Source organism: Marmota marmota, unplaced genomic scaffold (assembly GCF_001458135.2).
Source record: "Marmota marmota marmota unplaced genomic scaffold, marMar, whole genome shotgun sequence".
NCBI classification, from domain to species: domain Eukaryota; kingdom Metazoa; phylum Chordata; class Mammalia; order Rodentia; family Sciuridae; genus Marmota; species Marmota marmota.
The window spans coordinates 4,383,584-4,409,245 of NW_025999863.1; the positions used below are offsets into that span (position 1 = coordinate 4,383,584).

A 25,662-nucleotide genomic window follows, 5' to 3' on the forward strand; every position below is an offset into this window, starting at 1 on the left:
TTGGAGCTGGAAACAGCTCAGATGTCTTTCAAACATGAGTGGATGAGCAAAGTGTGGCACACTCACAAGAAGGAACCTCAGACAGCAGCCTGGAGGAGATGACTTTGACAATGGATCCTCCAGAGCTTTCCCACCTGTATTTTCCTCAACTGTCCCAAATTCCTGAACTCACAGCAAAGCAAGTCTAATTATACTAAGGACTTTTCCACTTATTGAATGTCTGTGAGGGCCGGGCACTGTGCCAAGGGTGGACAACTCAAGGGCCATTAACTCATTCAACAAACATTTGTGGCTGTCTACTACATACAGGGTTAGGGAATGATGGTCATTTACTGTGTGTAAATATTTGCAACTGTCCCCACTGGGCCCACAGTAGGACTGTGTTTCCTGCAATGGGGTTAGGTAGAATTTTGTGACTAATTCAGGCCATAGTTGCTGGTGTGAGACCTTCCAGAACATTTTTTCCTTCTTTCTTAGTGACTGGAAAGTGTTTCCTCTCATGTTGCTCCAATAGCTTGGGTCCCAGAGATAAGATAATAAAAAACAGGAACCCAAGTCAACTTTCAGTGGATACAAAACATTACTGAGAAATAGCTATTATTATTTTTTAATTTTTTTTTAGTTGTAGATGGACATAAATTTTATTTATTTATTTATTTATTTATTTTTATGTGGTGCTGAGGATTGAACCCTGTGCCTCACACATGCTAGGCAAGTGCTCTACCACTGAGCCACACACCCAGGCCTAGCTATTATTTTTAATCCACCAAGACTTGGGACTGTTTGTTACTGCTGCATGACTGATCCTTTTCTGACTGGTATGTGCTTGATAGCTGACCACTTGGGAACACAGTGCTGTAGATCTTTTGCAGCAGCCCCCTGCAGTTCTGATCATAGTTTCTGCCTCAGTCAGTCCTTTAAATCCAGGAATTTTATTCTAATGGATCCCCAGAAAGCCATGAGTGGAAAAGAGACCTCCACCACTAGTGAACATGAGTCCTATATTTTGGTGAGATGAGAGAGATGATAAGCAAACAGACATCTGGTATACCAGACAATTGACAAAAATACAGCAGGATGAGGACGTCTGAGAGGATTAAGGAGCGAGAGTTGCCATTGCTATAGTGTGGACAGGGGAGTCTCGGGGGGCAGGGGCCTCGGGTAAGGGAACAGCATCAAGGTCTGGAGGAAGAACAACTGCAGGAATACCTGGCGATTCCAAGGAACAGGAGGAGGCAGCATTGACTAGAAGAGGGTGGATCTGTAGGGAAAGGGGCCAGAAAGACAGAAAGAGGCAGCTTCTGTAGATGAATGTTGGAACCTAGGTTGTTGTTGGAAGGAGAGGGAAGGGCAGGCGTTGGAGAATTTGGGCGTGGTCATGGCGTTATCTGGTGTATGTCTTGAAAAGGTACTCTGATTTCGTTTTCCTATTTTCATGGAGAGTCAATGGGATAGACCCTGCCGCTATTGCCGTGTTACTGATGAGAAATAGGAGGCCCCGCAGGTAAAGTTGTTGCTCAAGTATGCACAGCTGGGGAGTGGCAGAGGGGACCTCTGGGTCCCTCCATCCTCCTCTTTTTGTTTGTGGTGCTGGGGATGGAACCCAGGGCCTCTTGGACACCTGGTAAGTGCGGTGCCTCTGAGCCGCACCCCAGTGGCTTCCGCATTTGAGTTGTCTCCACCCCAATGCGGAACCAGACCCTGTGCACCATGCTGGGCTGGCCCGAACCCTTCTGGTCTCCCTTGGCCTTGGAAAACTTGCCTGAACTTGGAGTAGCCAGAAGATCGCCCTCTGCTGCCTTCCGCCAGGACTGCAGTGTTGGTTGGCTTTTCACCTGTGAAACAAATTCCCGCAGGACACCAGTTCCCAGAGAGCAAAGCTTTTGACTCGCAGTCTTGGTGGTTTCAGCCAGTGGTCAGCTGGCCCTGTTGCTCTTGGTCCTGTGGCGTGACAGCCCATCATGGTGGGACGTGCCGTGGAAGGAGCTGCTCAGCTCCTAGCAGTTAGGAAGCAAAGTGAGAGGGAACCTCTGGGGACGGGATCCCCAAAGCTCTTTCCAGCCCCAATGACTTTCCACTGAGTCTCACCTCTTAAAGTTCCTACCACCTCCCGTAGCACCTCAGGATGGGGCCAAGCCTTCCACACATGGGCCCTTGCAGAACCTTTTAGGTCCAAGTCCAGTGGCTGACTTGAACTCCGTCTCTCTCTGATGCATCCCCATGATGGAAGGGCTCGATTCTAAGGCTCCAGCTGGATGGCTCATTTCTTTGGTGCTACTGTCCCTCTTCACTCATCAAGGGGCTCAAGACCTTGCCCACGATGCAGTGGCCTTCTGTTCTTTCCTTTGCACACAACTATGAATGTGTACCTCTCTTGAGCAGAAACCAAATTCAGACCCACTTTCTGGGTGACCACATGTGCTCTCTCCCTTTCTTTTTTTAGATATTGAGAGCAAAGTTATCAAGGAGGACTGCCTTGAGGAGAATGGCTTTTATCTGAAAGCCAAAGGGGATGGGATGAAGATCAGTTGCTCCATGATCAAGGAATCTAGATCCTCAGGTACGGACCCGCTCCTGAGAACCCACATGGTGCTGTGCGGCATTCTGTGCGAGTGAGTTTTCTGTTGCTGTGACCAAAAGACCTGAGGAGAACAGCTTAGAAGAGGAAAGGTTTTTCTTGGCTCTTGGTTGTAGAGGTTCAGTCCATGGTCAGCTGACTCCAAGGCAGAAACATCGTGGAAGAGCACGGTGGCTCGGCTCATGGCAGCTGGGAAGCAGGGGCAAGAGGAGCTGGGGACAAGACAAACCCCCCAGGGCAGGCCCACAGTGGCTTATTTCCTCTGACTGGGTCCTACCTCCCAGTAGTCCAATTGGCTATCAGTCAAGTGGAAATGGACTGATCCCATGTTGAGGGCAGAGCCCTCACGATCTCAAAAGCCCCACCTCTGGAACTTGCTGCATTGGGGACCGACCACACTTCCAACCCATGAGCTTCTGGGGGACACTTCAGGTTAAAACCACAGCACATTCAATCTACAAATACCTGTGAATCACCTCCCAGGTGTCAAGACTCATGCCAGGTGGTTGAAAATCAAGAGCAGTGGAGTCAGAAGTGGCCTGTGTTCTCAGGGAAGTTGAATATTAAAAGGAAAATCCCACGATACTGGAGTGGTCAGGCCTTCTGGACCCCATATGGTAGCCACTGGCCACCTTTGGCTGAACGGTGACAAGGATGAATTGAAGTGTGCTCTAAGTGTAAGCTACACACTGTGTTTCAAAGACTTGGAACAAAAAAATAAGGATGCAAAATATCTCACTTGTAAGCCTGTGTATGGGCTTTAAAAAAATCAAATGTAATCAATACACATTTTCAACCTTTTATTTAAAAAATGGACAGAGAGTGGTGTGCATTTGTTGCATGCGGCCTGATGTTTTGCAGCACGTGTGCCTTGAGGAAGTCATACTCCAGCTGGTCCACAGGTGCAACACCTCACAGAGTCGCCGATTTTGTAGTGAAGACACTTTTTTCCACAGCCACTCTCTCAACGTTTTTCTAGGATGTGGTACGTCCTCATTAGCTGTGGTCAACGTGCTGCAGGGTAGAGTCCTTGGACTTGTCCTTCCTATCTAACATGAACGTAGGGTTCTGTACCACCATCCCCAGCACCCCCAGCTCTGGTGACTGCTGTCATATTCTACTTTCTACTCGAGGTCAACGTTTCTTGGATTCTACAGATGAGATCACGTGGTGTTCGTCACTGTGTGCCTGGCTTATTTCACTTAACGCAACGTCTTCTGGGATTGTCCCATTGCTGCAAATGACAGGAGTTTGGAAAATGTGGTATACACAATGAAAGACTATTCAGCCATAAAAGGAGAAAAGTATTTATCTATCTATCTATCTATCTATTTATTTATTTATTTAGTGACAAGATCTCGCTATGTTGTCCAGGCTGATCTCAAACTCATGATCCTCCTGCCTCCATCTCCTGGGTAACTGCATTACAGGTGCAGGACACCATGCCCAGTTTAAAATATATTTTTACTTTAAAAAATTTCAATTACACGTTGATATGGTAATATTTTGAGGACATTGAGTTAATATATCATTACAATTAATTAATTTACCTGTTTTTTATCTTTACTTTTAAAACTGTAAATACTGGACAACTTAAAATCGCCCACGTGGCTGTGTTTCCATTGTGCAGGTCTCATCTGTATTGGGCTTGGCAGGCTCTTCTCTGTGGGTTGTCAGTAGGTACTTTCAGCAATGTGAGCAGTAGAGTCTCAGTCACAGGTACTTAACCATCATTGTAGTGCAAGCACTCCTAGGCACAGGTACCAAGCAGACATGTTAGTCTCCTTCTCGTGCTGTGACCACGATACTTGACCAGAGCAAATTAGAGGAGGGAAAGTTTATTTGGGGCTCATAGTTCCAGAGGTTTTGTCCGTGGCCAGGTGGGGACAGGAAGCAACCCTAGAACAGCATCTCTGGAGACCACACATATTCAGAGAGAAGCCCACCAAAGAGACCCTAAAGATGGGAGGAGAACTTATTTCCCACCAAAGGCAGCATTGTCCCTTAAGAACACAAATCCAGGTTTAGGGTTAAGTGTAGACACGTCTCTCCAGGTCACAGCCCCTCGGGATGTTTTGTTGTAGATGCTGTGGTTCTGATGAGGGTCACGGATCTGACCCTCACTCACCCTTCAGCCCTGAGTAACCCAGCAAGGAGCACAGAAGAGCAGTGTGTGTGTGTGTGTGTGTGTGTGTGTGTGTGTGCCTGTGTTGGGCCAGCTTCAACAGCTACCAAACCAATGATTCCTGTTTTTCTCCTTCTCTTTGGGGGGAATCTGCAGGGTCCACGGGGGTGGCTTTTGTCTCCTTTGCAAACATGGAGTCCGTCTTAGATGAGCGCTTCTTCCAGGGCCCTCAGAGCCCCCGGGCCAACTTCAAGCAGAGGCTGAGGATGAATTCTCGCATTGTTGGGGGCATCATAACCGGGGAGAAGAAGGACAACCTCTCGGAACCTGTCATCTATGTCCTGGAGAACCTTCAGGTGGCGAAGGGGGTCTCTCTTTTTATTTTGAAGTAATCATAGATTCAGTTGTAAGAAATAGTGCAGAGGAATCCCATGCACCCTGTGCTGAGTTCCCCCGTTCAGATGAGCCTCGGAAGTGTCCATTGGCATGATGCTCTTCCCTCCAGGGCCTTGAAAAACTTACTTTTTAATTGATACATTAAAACATAGTTGTACAAATTAAAGGGGTACCACTTGATGTTTCAATCCATGGAAACATCTGTAATGTTTGAATCAGGTTTTTAAATTAGACAGCGTGATAATTTTTTTCTTCACGTTTTTCATTGTTGCATCATAGTCGTGCATAATGGTGGAATCTGTCATCACTTATTATTGTGTGTACCCAACATACCACATCATTTGACCACTGTCCTCCCCAGCACCCCATCCCCACCCCTTCCTTTCCTTTTCTTCCTCTGCTTTCCATGTGAGCCGCCTGCCCCCCTCGATTTTCCTTGTCCTTCCTCCTCTCCAGCTTCCACAAGTGAGATGACTTGGTACATGCATACCACGTGTAATGACCAAGTCGGGGTGCTCCTGATCAGCGTTCACCTCTCTCACACCTATGGTTGCTAAGTGCTGGTAACGTTGGGTTCTTCTGTGATTTTCAGACGTGTAGTAAATGTTTTGTAGACTTAGCTCATTTTTAATGGGGGACTACAGGGCAACAAACATCCACCATTTCTTGCAACTCAAGCCAATGACCCAAGCCACTGCTGGAGAAGCATCTCTCGAGGTGATGTCGTTCTTGGGTTCTGCAGCGGCAGGGTGAGGTGTGTGAAGGAGCACAGTAGGAAGCCGCACGGCAGTGTGTTCACAGAGGCAGAAACTCTGCTCTGGAGACAGCGCATCCCTCTCCTCCTCCTCCTCTCCCCATGGAACACGTCAAGTCCTTTAGGGAGGAACTCTCGGGTGACCAGCCCTTTGCTTTTCCAGCCGAAGCAGAAGTCCGAGAGGCCCATCTGCGTGTCCTGGAGCTCAGACGTGGGGGATGGTGGGTGGACGCCGGCCGGCTGTGAGGTCCTGAAAGTTCTGGAGACACACACAGTCTGCAGCTGTGACCGGCTGGCCAACTTGGCCATCATCATGGCTCTTGAAGAGCTCCCGGTCAGTGCTGATGATGGGTACTCTGGCTCCCCGAGTGTCTGCTTCAAATCCAGCGGGAAAAACTGACGGAATGTCTTCTGGGTGTCCCCTGTGGTGTTTTGTGTGGTGGGAGGGAGCCAGGGGGTCAGAGGGATGGATGCCGTGCCTCGTCCTTTGGGAGTTCATGGTCTGGTTGGGAAACATGATGCTCAACTATAAAATCAGAAATAGTGACCCCACACAGGGCAGGCTTCGTGGTAGCCGCAGGTCTTGTTTAGGGGGCATTCCATCGTGGGCTGACTTTTAGTCTTCAGCTAATCATTCTTAGACCGTTTCACAGGCTGGGAGGTTGAGGCTCACTAGCCTGCCTCCTTGTGAGGTTAGCTATTGACGGAGCTGGTATCTGAACTGGGGTGGGGGCTGTCTGGCTCCAAACTTCTCTTTTCACTCCACTATATACATGGAGCAGAGGCTGTGCTTCAGGAATGGACAGGCGTCCACTGGGAGAGGGTGGCGGGTGCGTGAGCAGACGAGGTATGAAGGGAGCCGCAGTGAACGTGCCCATGAGGTAGAGGAAAGAGGCTGGGGTGTCCCTGCCCATCCTGCCAGAGCCGAGGGTCAGTTCCCTGCCAGAGAGGCACCAAGCTCCGGGTGGAGATTCGGTGGATCAGGACTGAAAGGAACGGATCCAGAGCAAGGTTGGCCTCCCGTCAAGTCCCATCTCTGCCACTTTAGAGCTGCATTTGCTTGGCCAAGTCAACCTCTGAGCTGAAGCCAGCTTTCTCATCTCAAAACTGAGAACGAGGAGAAAGTAATAACTCACACTTCCACGGGGTGTAAAATGTTACCGGCACATTTATAAGCTTTCTCTGAACCCTCCCCAAAAGCAGTTACTATTAATACCCTCCTTTTTACAGATCAGTAAACTGAGGCACCGAGGACTTAGGTATTTTATGCAAAATCATACAATTAGAAACTGGCAGAATTTTGATCAGTTTTCTTGGGTACTTTGTGACAATATCACACAGAAGAGGTCATGGGAGAGAGCCTGGCCTATCTTCAACTCAGAGAAAGTCATGAACTTATGAATAATGTTAAAATGAATTATGAAAAGAGGGCATAGAAGGATTTAGCTTGTCATTTCCACTCCCCGAGGTTGCTGCATCCTTGAATGTCTGGGGATCAGTTGGGGTTCAGGGGAGGCAGCAGAAACCCCTCCAGGTTTTTCAAGCAGAAAGGAATTTAACGCAGGGCATTGAAAGCCCACGCAGTCACAGAGCAGGAGGAGTTGAAGTTAGGAGGCTGATTCTTGGACTTTGGCTTCAAGGTCACCCCTATCCTGTGGCTTATTCCAGAGGTCAGAAGCAGATGTCCTCATGTCCATTCTGTCCCCATGCCATCGGGGACAGGATAGTTGGAATATGGTGTCCAGCCACGGCTCACTCCTATCTGCAGAATGCTGGCATTTCCCTCCTTTCTGCCTTCCAGAACTTTATGCATGCATCTCAGTGGGGGACCTAAGTTACACCAGGACCTTCGCCCCGAGGGATTCTGGGAAATGTAGTTTGTGGACATGCAGCCCAAATGCACAGGGTGAGCCCACTCCAGGAGAGCAGTGATGCTGAGGGTGACAGTGGACAGTATCTAGGTCATTCTGAGTGTCAGAGGGAGGAAAGGCTGAGCCCTTTCTTCCAATCCGGGATTTGGATAATTCTTCTTTCCTGCTTGGGGCATTCTTGTTCCTTGCGGAGGCCAGCGGCAGATCTCCTTTCTGGCAGGTGGCGGTCTCCTTGGAAATCATTAGCCTCGTGGGCCTGAGCCTCTCCCTGGTGTGCCTTGTCCTGGCCATTGCCACCTTCCTGCTGTGCCGTGCCATTCGCAGCCGCAACACCTCCCTCCACCTGCATCTCTGCGTGTGTCTCTTCCTGGCCAAGATTCTCTTCCTCACCGGTGTAGACAAGACGGACAACCAGGTCAAACCCCTAAGCTGTGTCCCCTTCCAGCCCCTTCCTCTGCCAGTCTGTGTCTGCTCCGCCCTACCCAGCTCCCTCCCTCAGGGCCTTTGCACGTGCTGGGCCCCTTTCCTGCTGCCCGGCTCCCAGCTGCTCACCTAGCTGACGGCTTCCTGTGTGGCAGTCAGCTTCAGATCACTTCCCCCACCGTGTCGGGAGGTGGTCCCTCCTATTCCTGTCTTGGCCAGCGGTCCTCACCTGTGGGCGTTTTGCCCCTTGGGAGACTTGGCAATGTCCAGGGATGTTTCTGACTGTCATCACAGGAGGAGGTGACACAAGGTAGTACATGAGGTGGCACAGGACAACCCTCATCCCCCAACGGAAATGAGACAACCGTGTCGTGAATGTGAACAGCACGGTGGGGTGGCCGAGGACCTGTCCTCCTGTGGCGCTCTCTGCTGCTTTCTCTCCCAGCGCGTTAAACGGTGCTAACTCCTGTGTGTGTGTCCACCTCCCTCACCGCACTGACCACAGTAGGCCAGCCCCACCTGCCACCGCACAGTAGGTGCTGGGCTTCCCTGAAGGAGCAGCTGGCTTTGTGCAGGGCCCCCTCCGTCTCCGTGGGGTGCTTAGCTTCCTGCCCCCGGGGGCTAGATGCAGGGGGCCTCCCTCAGCACTCTCAGGGCCCCCTGCCCCTTCTCTCTGTGGGGGAGCCTGACTCTGCCTGCTCTGCAGACGGGCTGTGCCATCATTGCCGGGTGCCTCCACTACCTTTTCCTGGCCTGCTTCTCCTGGACGCTGGTGGAGGCCGTGACCCTCTTCCTGATGGTCAGAAACCTGAAGGTGGTGAACTACTTCAGCTCCCACAACATCAGCATGCTGTACCTCTGTGCCTTTGGCTACGGGTTCCCAGGGCTGGTGGTGGCCATCTCTGCCAGCATGTACCTCCAGGGCTATGGGACGCATAACCGGTAAGTGACAAGGTTTCTCTTCCTGAAGACCCTACTGCCAGGTTCAGGAAGAGCAATAACTGCAGCAGTAGTCCTGCTGAGGTCAGAGCTGTTGTGCGCAGTCGCGTGGGTGGTGCATTTTACAAACCCAGGTGTCACTACTACTTGAGTGTCCCATTCCAGGGAGAGGACAGCTAGTTGGCCTGATGTGATTATTTTCCTTTTGGTGTGTGTGCGTGAGTGTGCACATATGTGTGTAGTCAGCTTTTTTGTTGCTGTGACAAAACACCTGAGAGAATCAACTTAAGGGAGAAAAGGTGTAGTTTGGCTTTTGGGCTTGCAGTTTCAGAGGTTTCAGTCCATGGTGAGCTGGCTCCATTGCTTTCAGGCCTGCAGTGAGGTGGAGACCTCATGGCGGAGGGCATGGTGGAGGAAGGGTGCTAACCTCATGGCATGAGGGAGAGAGTGAGGAAGAGGAGAGAGAGGGGTACGCCTGGGACAGTACCTAGTCCCCCAGAACCCCTCCCCTCAATTAGGTTCCCCCTCCTACAGCTTCCATCTTCTTCCCCCCTTCCTTCCCGTTAAGAAACAATCACGGAATGCCCTGGTCCAGGCCAGGCTTGCTGCTGGGTGCTGGTTTATTAAAGAGAAGAACAAAACACTCAAGCCCCAAATTCTCGTGCAGTTCATAATCGAGCAGGGGCAGAAAGACCCAGACAACTAACAAGACAAGTTAGGATAGAACAGCCGCCATTTTTAACCGTGCAGCGAGCACTGATAGAGAGGGTCTAGGTTGGGATTCTTGGCTAAGGATGGTCAGGAGCAGCTCCTGCATGGAATGGGCCCCTGAGCTGAGATCTGAATGACATCAGATCTGTTGTATCCGTGGGGGTCGTGCAGAGAGGGACAAGGGACTGCAGAGGTTCCGCACTGAGGACGTGCTTCCCAGACAGCACTAGGCCAGCATTTCAGGAACATCTGTGCAGGTGGAAGGTCTGCAAAGCAGGCACCAGAGTCCAGAGGAACCACAAGCAACCTGCCCCATGGTGAGAGTTCTCACCTCAGTCTCACCTCCCAGCCTCCTCCATCCGAGCATGAGCAGGGACAGGAACAGCCGTGCGGCCAGGACTCTGCTCACCCCTCCTGTTTCTCTCCACAGCTGCTGGCTCAGCACAGCCAGAGGCTTCATCTGGAGTTTTCTGGGGCCGGTGTCCGTGATCATACTGGTAAGAAAATTATTTGGTGAAGAATGTCTTGGAGCAGGAGGCAGGAGACCCGGGCGGTCAGGAAGGGCCAGGAGAGGGCAAAGGCAAGAAGGTTCCTTGCTGCCCTCAGGAGCTCTCTTGTCTCCTCGAGACTTGAGATTTCCGAGTTAGAGAGTAATTTCTTTGACGTATGACTTTCAGGCTGGAACGCAAAAGCCTTTGGAGCAACTGCAATCTTTATGCTCCAGGGAATGGTGCAGGGTCTCCCAGGGTCTCCCAGGGTCTCCCAGGTACAGATGCAGAATGACGGGGGGCTGAAAGGACATTAAGGGCAGTGGTGGTGTCGTGGAGGAGCAAGGAGTGAGACCAGCTGAAAAATGATGGGTGGCGGCAAGGGGAGGCCGGGGGTTCTGAACCCCGCCTCTGCCTCCATTCGGCCTTCGCAGTGTCTGCAGATGACCTTTCTCTGGCTGACCCACAGGGCGGCAGGATTCCTTGTGTCATGTGAGCTCATTTTTGAACCATCTCCAACTTGGGAAGCCTGAGGATCTATCCCTCCAGGAGGCCTGCTCCGATGTCTAGTGGATTTGGGGAGACGTGTCCTAGTTTTCTAGAGCTCTAGACCACGGAGCAACATGGCTTTATTGCCTCCTAGTTCTGGAGACTTGAAATGGAGGGCCACACCCCTGAGAGCAGGAGGGTTCTCTTCTTCTGGGGGCCTGAGGATGGCTACCCTGGTGTGGATGGCCATCTTCTCTCCGTGTCTCCCACACGGTCTTCTCTCTCTTGTGTTTGTCTCTGTCACTAAATTTCCCCAATGGATAAGGACACACCCATTATGTAGATGGGGACCTACCCCGGTGACCTCATCTTAACTTGATGCCCCCTGTGATGTCCCTGCCTCCAAATAAGGTCCCATCCTGAGGTCCTGGGAGTCAGGGCTTCGATGCGTCTCTTGGGGGAGGAGTGATCCAATTCGCCCCGTGACAGAGAGCAACAGTGCGGAACAACTTTAAATAAACTTTGCACCCCAGCACCTCCCAGCCTCAGGAAGGCCGTGTGGACTTGAACTCACTCATGGGCGTCCAGAGTTACATCGCCTTCCTCCTCTCCTCCTGCCTGCTCTTGGATTCCCCTCTCCTCTGTGTGAAGAGCTAAAGGCAACAGAAAATGTCACTTTGCTCCTCTGTTTTCCAGAATTTTTTTTTCCCCGAGCTCACCCTTGTGAGGCGCACCCTGTGGAAGTGACCAGCGTCCACAGGAGAGAACGCTCACAGGCGATTCCTTCTGAGATGGCTGTGGGAGGGCAGCCGGGGAGTCCACAGAGCTCTGCATTGGGGACAGCCTGGGGCTGGCAGGGGCGTGGGGGGGCTGCAGCCGAGTGTGGAAATGTTGAAAGGAGCTGGGCATGCCCCGAGTGGCCGTCCGGCCCGGGAAGCCAGGGCCGCCTGATGGGAAGCGGGTGTCCCGAGTGCTGGATAGGGGCGCTTTCTGTCTTCTGAATTGGGAGCAGGGAAGCCATGGGTATTAAGCCCTGGGGGCTGGGCTACTGCTGCCAGGGCCACCGGCTTGCTCCATTGCTTGCTAGAGACTAGGGGTCAGAGTTCTGGTTCCAACGATGCCAGCCGCTGACCATTTATGTGCCGATCCCTTGACCCCTTCTGCTTGACACTGTAGATCAACTTCGTCCTCCTCACCTGGACGCTGTGCATCCTGAGGCAGAAGCTTTCCAGCGTCAACGCTGAGGTCTCCAAGCTCAGAGACACCAGGTGCGGTTCCAAAACTCCCTAAAGCTTGCTTCCCTCCTCTGCAGACGGGGGACACTAACATTTCTCGCTTTATGTGGCTTATAATGTATTTACTGTGGTTTTAGGAACAGTGTTTCATAGAGTGCTACAAATAATACATTCTCTGTGAGTACGCACGTGTGCATAGTCATAAGAAACAGATTCATATTATTTTACTTTTATATGTATTTTTTTGTTAATGATGTCATGGCTACTTTCCCACTTTAAACTAGAGATTCTTCTACAACATGGGTATTTTATGCTTGGCATTTTGGTGTAAGGAAGAAGCAGAACTTATTTAAATCATTCCTTATTCATGAATATAAATTATTTCTGAATTGTTTTTGCTATTATAAATGATACTACCTTGACTACCCAGGTAGGTGAATCTTTGCACATTGTGGCTTTTAAATTCTACCAGTTTAAGTGTGAAACTGCTTGAATCCAAGAGTAAGTTGAATCAAAATGCCTTAAATACAGGTTGCAGGTCAGCTTCCAGGAAATTCTCGTCCAGTCCCAGTAGTGCCCGTTTAGCTGCAGCATTGCCAGCACTGGGCTTACGGTCGTTTCTGTGGTTTTTCTTTTTTTTGCTGATTTAGTAGGTGAAGTACACCATCTCACTGTCGGGTTCCATTTTCCATCTCATGTTAGAGATGGTCATCCTCTGTGTCCCTGGACTTCCTCGCTCAGCTAGGTTCATCTTCAGATCTTGCCACAACCAGACATTATCTAGACTTGATGGTCGGTGATCTTGGAATAGTCTTTTCTTCTCTCCCTGTGCATGTCTAACTCCTCTTTACCCACTGCAAAAAATTTTAAAGTAATATAAAAGTTAAAACATAAGTAGAACAAAAATTTAAATAGTCTTCTCCATATAAAGTGAAATTCCCCACTTCAACCTTTCAGAGGTGGCTTTGGGTACGTTCAGAGTTCGGCACCCACGGTGACAGCCTGCTTCCCCGGGCGTGTTCACAGCCCCTGGTACCCAGGCAGCTCCGTCCTGTGAGCACTTTCCTGGGAGCCCCGGGTCTCCAGGTCTGGGCCAGGTGAAGCATTCTACGCCACCCACGTGCCCTCCTCCCGCAGGGGAGAGGCCCCGTGCACGCTGCTCTGAGGTTTGCTTTGTGCTGTGACACAGCTCATATACGGTCATCTCAGCTGACAGCAACCCACAGAGATGCGTGTTCTGTGCGGATCTCTGTTCCAAGCACCCGGCGGTGTGTCCATTCACCTTCCTACCTCTAGAGCAAGCCTTTGTATGATCCTCACTTTATCAAAGCCAGGAAACTGAGGCAAGTGAGGGTCAATAACTCCCTGAGCGAGTGAAGGGATCAGTCAGAAGAGGAATGCAGGCGCCTGATCCAGATCTGGATCTTTACCCCAAATACCCGATTACTGCTCTTGTCTCATTTTTAAAAGTGGCTTGAGAACCCCTGTCTGTCTTAGGCACCCGCTATTCTGGACGTTCTGCATAATGGACCCGCACAGTGGCTGGTCTGAGTCAGCTTCTCTCTTGCAGGGCTCGCGCACCGCCTATTGTGGGTCAGAGCTCCTTCTTTTCACGGTGCAATACTACTCCACTGAATGGATATACCACATTTATTTATCCACTCATCTGTTGTGTTTGGGTGGTTTCCTCCTGGGGCAGTTGGAATGGGAAATGACTGTTCAATAGCTACAGAGTTTCTCTTTTGAGATGATAAAATCAAGGTGGAGGTACAGAGTGGGGATGATTGCATGAAGTTGTGAATGTACCCAGTGTCAACTAAATTGCATACTTTAAGTAGTCAAAATGGTGAACTGTATCTTAGGCAAATTTTACCTCAATAAAAGAAATGCTTCATGTCATCTTATATATGGGTCCACAGTTCATTTAACATGTGCCGTTTAGAAGGTGGGTCCTTGAGGTCTTTCAGTACTGCAAATGAAACCTTGTTAAATGTACCCACACATCTTTGTACCAGGTGAACCTTAGGCGGGCTGCATTTTAACTGCCTCTGGGATCTGACTTCTCCATCTCTGAGCATGAGGATTGCAGGCCAGCTGTGTCCTCGCCAGGTGGCAGCTCAGACAGCCCTGGGAGTGCGGCCCCAGGACAGCGCCAGCCCAATGATCACACGCCTGCAACTCTCCCCCAACAGGTTGCTGACCTTCAAAGCATTTGCCCAATTCTTCATCCTGGGCTGCCCCTGGGTGTTGGGCTTCTTCCAGATTGGACAGATGGCGAGCATCATGGCGTACCTGTTCACCATCATCAACAGCCTGCAGGGGACATTCATCTTCATCATCCACTGTCTGCTCAGCCGCCAGGTATGTGGCTGCAGCCCCCGTCCACACCAATCCACCCATTAGACCCCCACCTCCATGCCCCCACCTCTACCCACCAGACCTCCCACCTCCACACCCATTCACCCACCCGACCCTCCACCCCACCTCCCTTCACCCACCTCTGCCCCCCCATCCACCCCCCTCCACCTCCATCCCTCCACCCACCTCCGCCCACATCCACCCACCTGACATGCCTGGGGCAGAATCTTGCTGGGTCCAGGAGTACCCATCCTCCTGTCCTCCCGTGCTGTGTCTCTGTCTCAGGTACGAGAAGAGTACAGGAGGTGGCTCACCAGGAAGACCAAGCCCAGCTCCCAGTCCCAGACCTCGGGCATCCTGCTGTCCTCCATGCCCTCCTCGTCCAAGACGGTGAGAGTCTGCTGTGCTCCACGGGCACTGGTCAGAGGGATGGGTGCTGCGCTGTGACGCTGGGCATCACCACAGCAGGCGGCCCCAGGAGGCCAGGGCAGGAGCCAGGCTGCGTGGGCTTGAATCACGGCTCTGCCCCGCACTAGCTGAGCAACTTAAGAAAGGGTGAAATTTCGACTTGCACAGATATAAGATGAGCATGGGTTAAGGGTTTTATTCTATTCATTAATCAACAAGGGGCCCAGGTCGATGTTATAACTGGTTTTAAAAATGCCAAGAACATGATCCCTGCAATAATACAAAGACAAATGGTACAGAAATGTTCAGAAAACAGTTGCAAGAACGACAGCACAAAGAGAATTGATTACCTCTTATCACACCACAGGAGGATGCCAGCTTTGGCTGGATGTCACCAAGATCCAGTGGCTTAATTATACAGGAATTATTTTTCTTGATGAAAAGAGTCCAGCATTAGGTGTTGTTGAATTGCTTCTATTTCTTAGCGATGTTGTAAAAGATCTAGGGTCTGTGTGCTGGGGTGTAGCTCAGCGACACAGCAATGCTCTGCATGTGTGACGTTCCGCCAGCAGCGGGAGAGGAAGGCTTTGCATAGTTTTCCCCTTAATCATCATCATGTTGACTTTTTATCATAGCTGTCACAACTCCAGACATCACAGCTATGCTCAAGGCAAGAAGAGGAATGGGGCAGAAGCAATTCTCTTTTCTTGCTTCTCTCTTTAGCAGGAAGCAAAAACTTTCCCAGATTTTTCTTCACTTAATTGGTTAGAACTATGTAATGTGACCATTGCTGCTTGCACAGGAATCTGAAAACAAAACAAGTGTTTGATTTATAGCTTCTAGAATGGGAGAAACCTGGGGTGGGGAGGCTGGGAATGGCTTTGGGTAGCTAGCAGTGCCTGCCAATCTGAGGGCAATGGTTTCTCAGCAGGTTTATCCTTGTCGTCTCTGCCACTATATTTATCTCCGTGCATTTTGGAAAGACCCATGGCTGTAGATACGACCTTTGTACTCACTTTCAGACTCTGAAGAAGTTTTCTCTTCTCTCTACCAGGGTTAAAGTGCTTTCCTGCTTTCTCATACACTATCCTGGAACAGCCTTCGAGAATTTTAAGTGCCTGCAGGAGCCTGGTCTGATTTCCCTTCTCTGCCTGCTATGGAGATGCAAGATCCCACCAGCTCTGAACTCTCGGGATGGGTGGGGACGGGGGTCTCATGCACTGGTGAGAATCAAGAGTTTCTGCTGCAAATTACTGTTTATCCTCTGTAGCTTGCAACTCCCTGTATTTCCAGAGTTGTTGGAAATGATCGCAGTGCAAAGTAGGACTGAGGACAGGTGGCTACATTGTTTTTCTCCTGCGTTGGTTGGTTCAGGGGTCTGAGTGTGGCCTCTGCACATGTCACGTGCCTGGCATAGAGCAGGTTTCAGGAAGTGACTGGTTGTCTGAGCGAGTTACCATGAGACACATGCTCTCCCTGCTTTTAAAGAAATGATCAATAAAACCTGGTGGAAGTTCCTCCGTACACAGGCAGAGGCGTCTTTCACACAGAAAATTAACAGAATTTGACTGGTGATTGGGAGCCTTCGATGGAACAGAGTCCAGTGTTTCTTGAAGAGAAGCACTTGGTGACAACACCCTTTGGCAAATGCCTTGGTTTCCAGGGTGTCCAGGGAACCAATACCCCCTTGTTTCTGGCAGAAACTTCCCTGTGACTTGGGTAGGGTTCTCTGCTCAGAAAATTATCAGCCCTGTTCATCAAATCTTGGGTGCTTAGGGGAGAGAAGAGGGGTGAGAATTCAAATTGTAGACAACCTCCCTTCAGTGGGCACTCGAAAACCTCCCTATGCAGAGTGTGGTCCACGGACCAGCAACATCACATCACTCCAGAGCTTTGCTGGCAAAACGAGCCCCGCCTCAGACCACACCCCGGACCTACAGCTCAGAGCCTGAATTTTAACGTGACCCCAGGAGATGTGGATGAACTTGGGCATCTGAGGTGTCAGGACGTCCCTCTGCTCACCAGGCTGATAGCAGGTGTATCCTGGAAGCCGGGAGGAAAGCCTTCTCCTCTTGAATCTAAGTCTCTGCACCTGGCTTCTCTTCCTTGGAAACCTCCCCTCAAAATTGCTAATTTCTACTTTCCCTGAGACTTGGTTTAATCACGCTTCTAGTAGGAAGAGTTCTTTGCATTGGCTGGGGTAGGATGCGGTATCATCTTTGAACGACCCCATGAACCTCATGTTTTGTCACCCCGTATTGTACTTTCTCTTTTATTGGTGTGTCCAACTTAAAATGTGTCTCCAGCAGGATGGATATTTGCACGTACTAGATTCTTAATAAAGATGTTGGATGACTGACTGAATGAACGGATGATCACTCTCATTCTTGAAGATGAGAACACTGAGGCTCAGAGAGGTTAAAAGCCTATCCCAAGGTCACACAGCTACAGGTGTCCGAGCTGGCTTCTGAGTTCTTGAACACAAAGCTCCTCTTCCAGACCTTTCATCCCTTCCCTTTTCTCCCTTTGCAAGATGATACTATACATTTACTTTGAGTCACCTTGGCACTTAGGACTGTAGCAATGCACTAGCTGAGAGACATCTGAGTGACATCAGGTGTTGAACTCTTTGATAACAGGAAACTCAGCAGATGGAGCCTCTGCTATTCTGGTGGCTACAGTGCAGGAGTTTGGGTGGATCCTTTGGGCTTCATGTGATCCAGGTGGGCCTTCCTGGCTTGTGTTCAGAGTGCTCAATGTAGAGGTGACAGATATAAGGGGCATGGAAGCAGGAGATGGCATGTCACCATGGCCAGTGGTGGTAGGCTGAGTGGGTCCTGGGCTCCAAGGATGGCCTCAGCCTCCTACACCCCTTCCTCCTGCTCTGAGCCTGGGCTTGCATCTGCGGCCAGCCTTGGCCAACAGTGGGAGCAGGTGGGGCTCAGGCAGAAGTTTCAAAACCCTGTGTGCATGTGCCTGTGTGCGCGCGCTTCCCTCTCTCTGCGTCCACTCCTGCATCCTCACCTGGTGGCGAGAGCCCACCCTGTTAGGTGCAGGGCAGGCCGAACAAATGTTAGCTGCAGGATGGCCCACGCACTCAAACCCCCCTCTGTCTGGTCCTTTATCACCTGTTTGCGTCAAAGCTGAACATTCAACCCCCACTCAAGGCTCAACACTCAACCCCTCCTTGTGCCAACAAGGCAGCTTGCAGACCCAGAGGCCCCATTAGATTTGGGCTATAAAGACTCCCTCCTGCTGGGCCCTCTCTCTCTTGCTCTCTTGTTTTCTTGCTCTGTCTCTCTCTCTTGATCTCTCTGTCTCCCTTGCGCGCATGCTCTCCTCTCTCTCTCTCTCTCTCTCTCTCTCTCTCTCTTTTCCTCTGTTGCACTGCTGCAAAAAGATCTCTTGGTCGCTCCGAGTGTTGTGGTCACTTTCCTTTCACACCCAAGCTCACCTGTGGGCGGGTGCAGGTGAGCCTGGCATTCTCCAGCTGGGCACAGTGAGCAGCCTGGCAGCCCCACGGGGCCACCAAGATGCGGTGGCTGCGATGGTGTCTTTGCTTGGGGACACCCAGCCTCCAGTGGTTTGCTGAGAGGCAGTATTTGTAGCAATTGCGAAGGACACAGCAAGTGGCCATTGGGCTGGGGAGTCCTGCCTTTGGTAGAGGCGCTTGGAGCTAAGAGGAGGTCTCTGGCCTCATTTCCTGGGAGCCAGCAGGATGGACAGTCCATTAACCACTGTCCCCCTGACTCACAGAGGGCTTGGTCTGGCTCCACGCTGCTGTCACATGTTGGTCCAAAATGCTGTCACCTTCAGGAACTCTGGGCTTCCAAGGTAAGCTGTGACGGCAGCCACACGAAATCTTGTTCTAAAGTTTAATTGCATAGCTGTAGGGGTACCGTGTGGTGACGCAGTACGTGACCCGGTGCATAATGATCAAGTCAGGGCAGTGGCTCTTTCTCCCTCATTAAACAGCATTTTTCATTGCTGTCTGATAATTGTCTGCAATTGTACGGCACAGCGTGATCTTTTGATACATGTAGGCAAAGGGTCCTGATCAAATCTGGGTGGCTAATGTTTCCTCTTCATTAAACATTTTTAAAGAAACCTTTAAAAATTAGCATAATAATTGTACATGCTTCTGGGACACAGTAGGACTTTTTTTTTTTTTGACCAGTGTATCATTATACCCCAACATGGGGTTCACGGTGACACTCTCACATACAGGGAGCACAGGGAGGTTGTTCCACCCCGCAGCTCCTCTCTTGGCCCACGTCCCCCTCCACCCCTTCCTTCCTATGGTGGCCTTTCTCTTTTCTGTCTTCATGAGATCCCTGTTTTAAAATTCCTTCCCTCTCTCTAGCTTCTGCCCACGAGAGAAACATTTGACCTTGACCTTCTGGGTCTGGCTTCTTTCACTTGGTGTGATGTTCTCTGGTTCCATCCATTGACCAGCATATGCTGTACTTTCATTCTTCCTCATGGCTGAGTAATATTCCATTGTGTATATACACCACATTTTCTTTATCCATCATCTGTTGATGGGCACCTAGGCTGGTTCCATAGCTTAGCTATTGTGAATTGTGCTTCAAGAAACATTGAAATGCAGCTTTCCCTATAGTATTCTGATTCTTAGTTATTTTGGATCAATACCGAGGAGTGGGATAGCTGGATATCATATGGTGGTTCCATTCCTAGTTTTTCAAGGAATCTCCATACTGCTTTCCAGAGGGGTTGCACTAATTTGCAGCCCCACCAGCCATGTACGAGGGTACCTTTCCCCACATCCTTGCCAGAATTTATTATTTGTATTCTTGATGATTGCCATTCTAAGCAGGGAGAGAGAAAATCTCAGTATATTTTGATTTGCATTTCTCTGATGGCCAAATATATTGAAAAATTTTTCATGTATTTGTTGGCAATTTGTATTTTTATTCTTTTGAGAAATGTCTGTTAAGCTCATTTCCCATTTACTGATTGGGTTATTTTGTGCTGATTTTTGGAGTTCTTTATATATTCTGCATATTAATCCCCTCTCAGAGGAGCAGCTGGCAAGGATCCTCTTTCTGTAGGTCGTCTTCACACTCTTGCTTCGTTTGCTAAGCAGAAGGCTTTTGGTTTGATGCCACCCCACCTGCTGATTCTGGGTTTTATTTCTCCAGCTGTGACATTTCAGAACATGCGTACAGTGCGTACTGACCAAATCAGGGTGATTAGAGTTTTCATCTTACCACGACTTCATATCGGGAGTGTTCAGCTCCGTCTTCTAGCTCAACAACAGGCTGCCGTGAGCGCCAGTCACCCCACGGTGCTGCAGAACACCAGCACTGACCCCTCCTGACTGTGTTCTCGCACCCAGTATCCAACGTCCCCTCCCTTCTCAGTCCCCAGTAATCACTGTTGTGCATCCCTCGGCTCTTTGAACACCCACACGCGAGTGAGAACCTGCAGGACCTGTCTTCTGACTCTGGCTTATTTCGCTCGCCATGATGACCTCCAGTTCCACCTATGGTGCTGCAAACCACAGGTTCCCTTCTGCTTTACGGCTGAACAACACCCCACTGTGTGTCTATCTGCAGTTCCCATCAGCAGGCCAGTTCCTTTGAACCCTGTGATCTCAACTGTCACCACTAGAGGGGGGAAGAGGCGACAAAACGGCAAGGTTTCTCCCCTTGTGACAATGGCTGTCATAATCCAAACAATTCATGGTCCCCTCCCAACCCACAATACTTGAGAAACATTTGTCGACTGTCTCTCAGAACATTAAAGTAGGTGAAAAAATATTGAAAAATTGAAAAGTAAAGGTTTTAGGACTCAAAACAGTTTCAAATGTAAATATTTCATTCATCCTCAAACCATGATTATTAAAATGGTACCTTCCAGGTTCTAATAGAAGTTAACCCCATCAGTAATATTACAAAATCAACTTATGGAGAAAAAAATAACCATTAAAATTATTATTCAGCCTTGGGTGTGGGGTGTAGGTCCAGGCAGAGTGCTTGCTGGGTTCTCTCCCCAGCGCCCCCAAATAAAATATGCTAAGCAACCTTAAAAAAGAAAGAAACCCCACCATTTGCAGGAACACAGATGAACCTAGAGACACTCTGCTGAGTGAAATGAGACAGACAGAGAGACAATGCCGCGTGGTCTCACTGCATCGCCCATCTGCAGTTCCCATCGGCAGACGTAGTGGAGGTCCCAGGAATGGAGGCAGAGCAGGGGAGGGGGCGGGCAGACCCCGGGGCGGGCGTGGGTGAGAGGCACAGAGTGGAGTCAGGGTGATGAGCCCAAGGCTCCCCCATGGGGACTGCAGGTCACAATCACGCAGACTGGAATTTGCTGAGAGAGGATTGGAGGGGTTTGTCAGACACACGCACACGAGACAGCTCCAGGGGAATCGGCTACGTTGGCTTTCTTGACTGTCACCATCTTGCCTTGTGTATCAAAACCTCATGTGATGGTTCTACTTTCAATTTTTTGAGGAACCTCCAAATATAGTTCTAGTGTTAATTTTTTGAGGAGTCTCAAAAATTGAACAACCGCTTGATACAGCAATCCTACTACTACGTATGTGGCCACAGGAATTGAAATTCACATCCCAAAGAGGCAGCTACGCACCCTCATTCACAGTATTCCAGATCCCCAGAGTCCAAGAGCCAGGGGTAGAGGCCTCCAGAAAGAAAATGTTTGAGAAGATAGTTGTTCATCCCGACTTAAACCCTACACAATATGGACGTGTTGAAACATCTCAGGGTGCCCTGGAATATGTGCACTTCAATTTTCTTTGTGTGGGTTAAAATAAATTTAAATCCATCATGGTGTGTACTTTAGGTATAAAAAATAGAAACAGACACATTGAAACGCATATGGGTTTACCTCAGGTTCTGTAATGACCGGGAGGTCACTGTCAGGCCTTGGGTTGGGGTAGACGTTCCTGCGTGGATTTTGGTATTTTAGACTATTGCCTTGGCAGAGAATCTGTTCAGTACTCATTTTTTGGTCTCCTTAAACTTTGTGGCTGGGGGTCCTGGTGCCTTGTTCCTGCCCCTGTCGTATATCTCCAGGCGGATCTGCAGTCTCTTTTCCAGAAAACACAGCATCTTGGCATTGCTTACTCACCACCCGCTGCTGTTAGTCTCTGTCCCACCTGCGATGTGCAGGACGGGCAAAGGGAAACTCTGCTGTCAGAGCAGAAGTCCTCGCGGGGTGGCTCAGGCAGGTGTGCTGGGTTGGTCTGGAATTTTCTTTTCCTACTTGTCATGACATGAACGCCTTTTCAACTCCTCAAGCCTTCTAGGGCGCTACTTTCTGGATGGCTTCAGGGTCCTCAAAGTCCAAACATCATTATGTATTTCACCAGTTTCCGAGTTTTCAGAGCCACAAACCACACTGCAAAGAACATCTTCAAGCTAAAGTTTGAAGACGACTATTTAAGTGCTTTGAACTTTCCTAATAGATCACCGAAGGGGAAGCTGATGTGCATCCCTTAGTGACTGATTAAAGAAAGACATTTGGAACTCTGCACAAGCTGCCGACACTTCCTCAATGTGCACACAACTTGCCATCAGAAGATGGTAATTTGAAGTTTACTTAGGAATGAAATCGGGATCTCCAAGAGACGCCTACGCTGCCACATCCACAGTATTTCACAATACTCCATATTGTCCACAATAACAAGACCTGGAAACAACCCAAGTGTCCATCAAGTGGTGATGAATACAAAAAGCTCTCCACGGCTCTCCACGGTTCACAGGGAGGCTTTCTGTTATCAGCTGCACGCCCTCCCAGTGCCTCTGACTTGACATTTCTCCCATCCTGCTGAAATCAGGGCTCTTCTGTCTTCAATACTCAGCATGTGGGGTGCAGGCAGGTGCATTTATTTTATTTCCACCTGGGATCCTTGTCTGGCTTATCTCTGTGGCTCTGTTGCCTGCCGCAGACGGAGGTCACTGATTGGCTAGTGATGTCTGTGGACTGAGCCCATCCAGGGAAAAGAACGTGGATCTGCTGCACGGGAACAGGATGTGGTTCTGCATTTCTGCCTTCTGGGGGACCACCCTTGCTTTTAGAGGTAATGGCAAGACTCGCAAGGTCATCCAGAAGGGTCCCTTTGGCTTACGTTTCTAAAAAACAATGGCTCTGTATTAATTCTGTTAATAACACTGCTACGGTCATGTGTGCATTACATTTGGTCTGCGAGGGACCACACATACCACGGTGGTCCTGAAAGACCATGGTGGAGCTGAAGAACTGGCCTGGTGGCACGCTGGCCAGCCCAGCCTCCTGAGAGGCCGAGGCAGGAGGATCACAAGCTTGAGGCCAACCTGGCAGCTTAGGCAGACTCCGTCTCAAAATTAAAAAATTTTTTAAAAAAGTAAATAAACAGGGCTGGGGACGTGACTCAGTGGCAGAGCACTCCTGGGTTCTATTCCCAGCACCATGAAAAACTATAGCAAATATAATTATGGATAGTACAAAATACTTGATAATGATGATAACTGACTGTCCCTGGTTATCCATTTAGGCTGTGATTTTAATTGTTATTTTAGTGTACTGAGTTTACATATAAAAATGCTGACTTTAAAATAATCTGCCATTTCTTGGCAGCAGCTCATATATCATGTGTTTACCATTGCGTTCTTTCCTTGTGCTTGATTTAATCTCCTGCCTTTTCTTCATCATGGCCTCAGGCTACACCTTGGGGTGGAGAGGCTCACCATCCAGGTGTGTAAGCACACTCTGTGATGTCCATCCAGTGATGAGCTAGCCCAGGTGTGCAGCCAGGTGTGCAGCCAGGTGTGCAGCAGGTGTTCTACCTCGGTTTTAGGACATGATCTTCACCTAGTAGTGAGATTGCCGGAACATTTCTCACAACTCACACCTCCGCGTGACGGTGAGGTCAGGCTGGCTGAAAGCAGAGGCCGGCGTGGGGTTTTGTGCTCAGGACTTCCAGAGTGCTCTGCGTAGGGGGTGAGGGTGGCAGGGTGAGGGAAGTCCTGGGGAAGGCTGTGGAAGCTCTGTGACCCCGAGCCCTGGGAGCCCTGGAGGACGAGTCGCCAGCCAGCACCAGCCAGGTTGACCCGGGGGCCCCGCACCCCCTATGCCGTGCCAGTCAGTTCTTGTCCCCATGGCAATGGGTGGTGTGCGGCCTCCAGGTGAGGGGGTTCTTACTCTGCCATGCCAGTTCTCTGGAGAAAGCAACAGGGGGCCCCAATGGGGATTAGGAGGGGGTCCCAACAGTGTAGACCACACTTCCATGACCATTCAATAGGAGAAAGCATTCCTTAAATTCAGGAGCACCTTAAGTACCTGTTTGAAGGTCAAGATGCTACGGTTTAGAGCAGCATGGAACAGTTCTTGTATAGCATTTAATTCATACCATGCCTGTATGGTTATGCCAAAATGAACCCATCTGTCACTATAACTATAATGCACTAATGAAAACACAAAGAGAACTATATAGAAAAAAAATCAATCTCGATGAAACAATTAGCCTACTCCTAAATAATCCATGTTTCAGCAGGGCACGGCGGCTCATGCCTGTGATCCTGGCAGCTCAGGAGGCTGAGGCAGGAGGATCACATATTCAAAGCCAGCTTCAGCAACTTAGCAAGGCTCTGAGCAACTTAGTGAGGCCATGTCTCAAAATAAAATATAAAAAGGGCTGGGGTTGTGGCTGAGTGGTTCAGAATGTTCCTGGGTTGAATCCCTCGCACTGCCAAACCCTTGCAAAAAAAAAAAATGTGTTTCAGATGCTGCTGCAAACTTCTTAGACATTCTGGAAAGCCTTCCTTCCTCTTCCTAAAGATCTTGATGGTCATTTAATATCCCCACTGATTTGCTGAGTGTGGAATGCAGTGGTTTTCATAGTTGTGAACATACTTTTAATATAGTGCTTTTAAGCTTAGAAAAATGTCCCTAAATAATGCAGCACAGCAACTATTTAGACAGCATTTCCATCTCATCAGGCATTAACAGTAACTAGAGATGGCCTAAGGTGGGAGGGAGCATGTGCCCAGGTGTGTGCACCCACCACACCAGCTCACATCTGTGGACTGTAGTACCTCAGGCACACACTGTCCGTAATGGTGCATGGGTCCCCTCTCCTCTCTAGAAATCTTATACACTTGACCACTTGGGGTCACTCTCTTCCTGAAATGTGCTGATGTCAGAGATTCTCATGTTGAATGGATACCTTCGTCCAAGTGGAGGATGCTCCTCCTGAGAGGGTTCCAGTGAGATGCAAGGGGCTGACATTTTCCTGGCACGTGGAAGATCATGGCAGGGGGAGGAGGTTTGGAGAGGACAATCTGGAGTTCTGTTTCAGTTAAGGTGGAGATGCCTATTTTTGGGGAATATCCAGTAAGTAAACAAGTGTGTGCATTTACTCAGTTAGGAACTCGGTTAGGAGACCAAGAGTGGAGAAATACATTTGAAAACTATCCATGTACAATTTGTACATAGAAGGCAAATGAAAGTGGACCTTCAGTGTTGACCTTGACAGTGACCTTGATGAGCACAGTTTCCTTGCAATGGTACAAGCTAAATAAATGGTACAGGCTGAATCCTGACCAGAGTGAGTTTGAGGAGAGAATGGGATGCAAAAGGGCAGATGTAGCAAGATTTGGCAGCTCCTTGCAATAGTTCACTACAAAGAGGAGGAAATAAACAGGACCACACATTTGCAGCCAACTCCAGTGAGCTGTATGACTCCGGGAAAGCCCCTAGCCCCTCTGTATCTCAGTTTCTTTACCTGAAAAATGAGTTCCTCATAGTTGTTAAGAACAAAACGAGTTAGTAAATGCAAAGTCCGCTGAACAGTGCCAAGGCACATAGCAAGCACTGAGTAAAGATGCTTTATTCAGCACCTTGAATTATCTTGAAGGT

General features: G+C 49.5%; 1 protein-coding gene across 1 annotated transcript in view; it reads left to right on the forward strand.

Annotated features, from left to right (window-relative positions):
• The window catches only part of Adgre1 (adhesion G protein-coupled receptor E1), a 38,321-nt gene extending 21,182 nt beyond the window's left edge, over positions 1 to 17,139 (forward strand). Inside the window, exons 13-22 of the mRNA XM_048811004.1 lie at positions 2,416 to 2,560; positions 4,860 to 5,059; positions 6,017 to 6,187; positions 7,945 to 8,139; positions 8,854 to 9,089; positions 10,228 to 10,294; positions 11,951 to 12,042; positions 14,202 to 14,370; positions 14,653 to 14,757; positions 15,830 to 17,139. Coding sequence (XP_048666961.1) covers positions 2,416 to 2,560; positions 4,860 to 5,059; positions 6,017 to 6,187; positions 7,945 to 8,139; positions 8,854 to 9,089; positions 10,228 to 10,294; positions 11,951 to 12,042; positions 14,202 to 14,370; positions 14,653 to 14,757; positions 15,830 to 15,835 — 1,386 coding nt within the window. The 3' untranslated portion in view covers positions 15,836 to 17,139. The remainder of the gene's footprint in view (positions 1 to 2,415; positions 2,561 to 4,859; positions 5,060 to 6,016; positions 6,188 to 7,944; positions 8,140 to 8,853; positions 9,090 to 10,227; positions 10,295 to 11,950; positions 12,043 to 14,201; positions 14,371 to 14,652; positions 14,758 to 15,829) is intronic.
• The last annotated feature ends 8,523 nt before the right edge of the window (positions 17,140 to 25,662 follow it).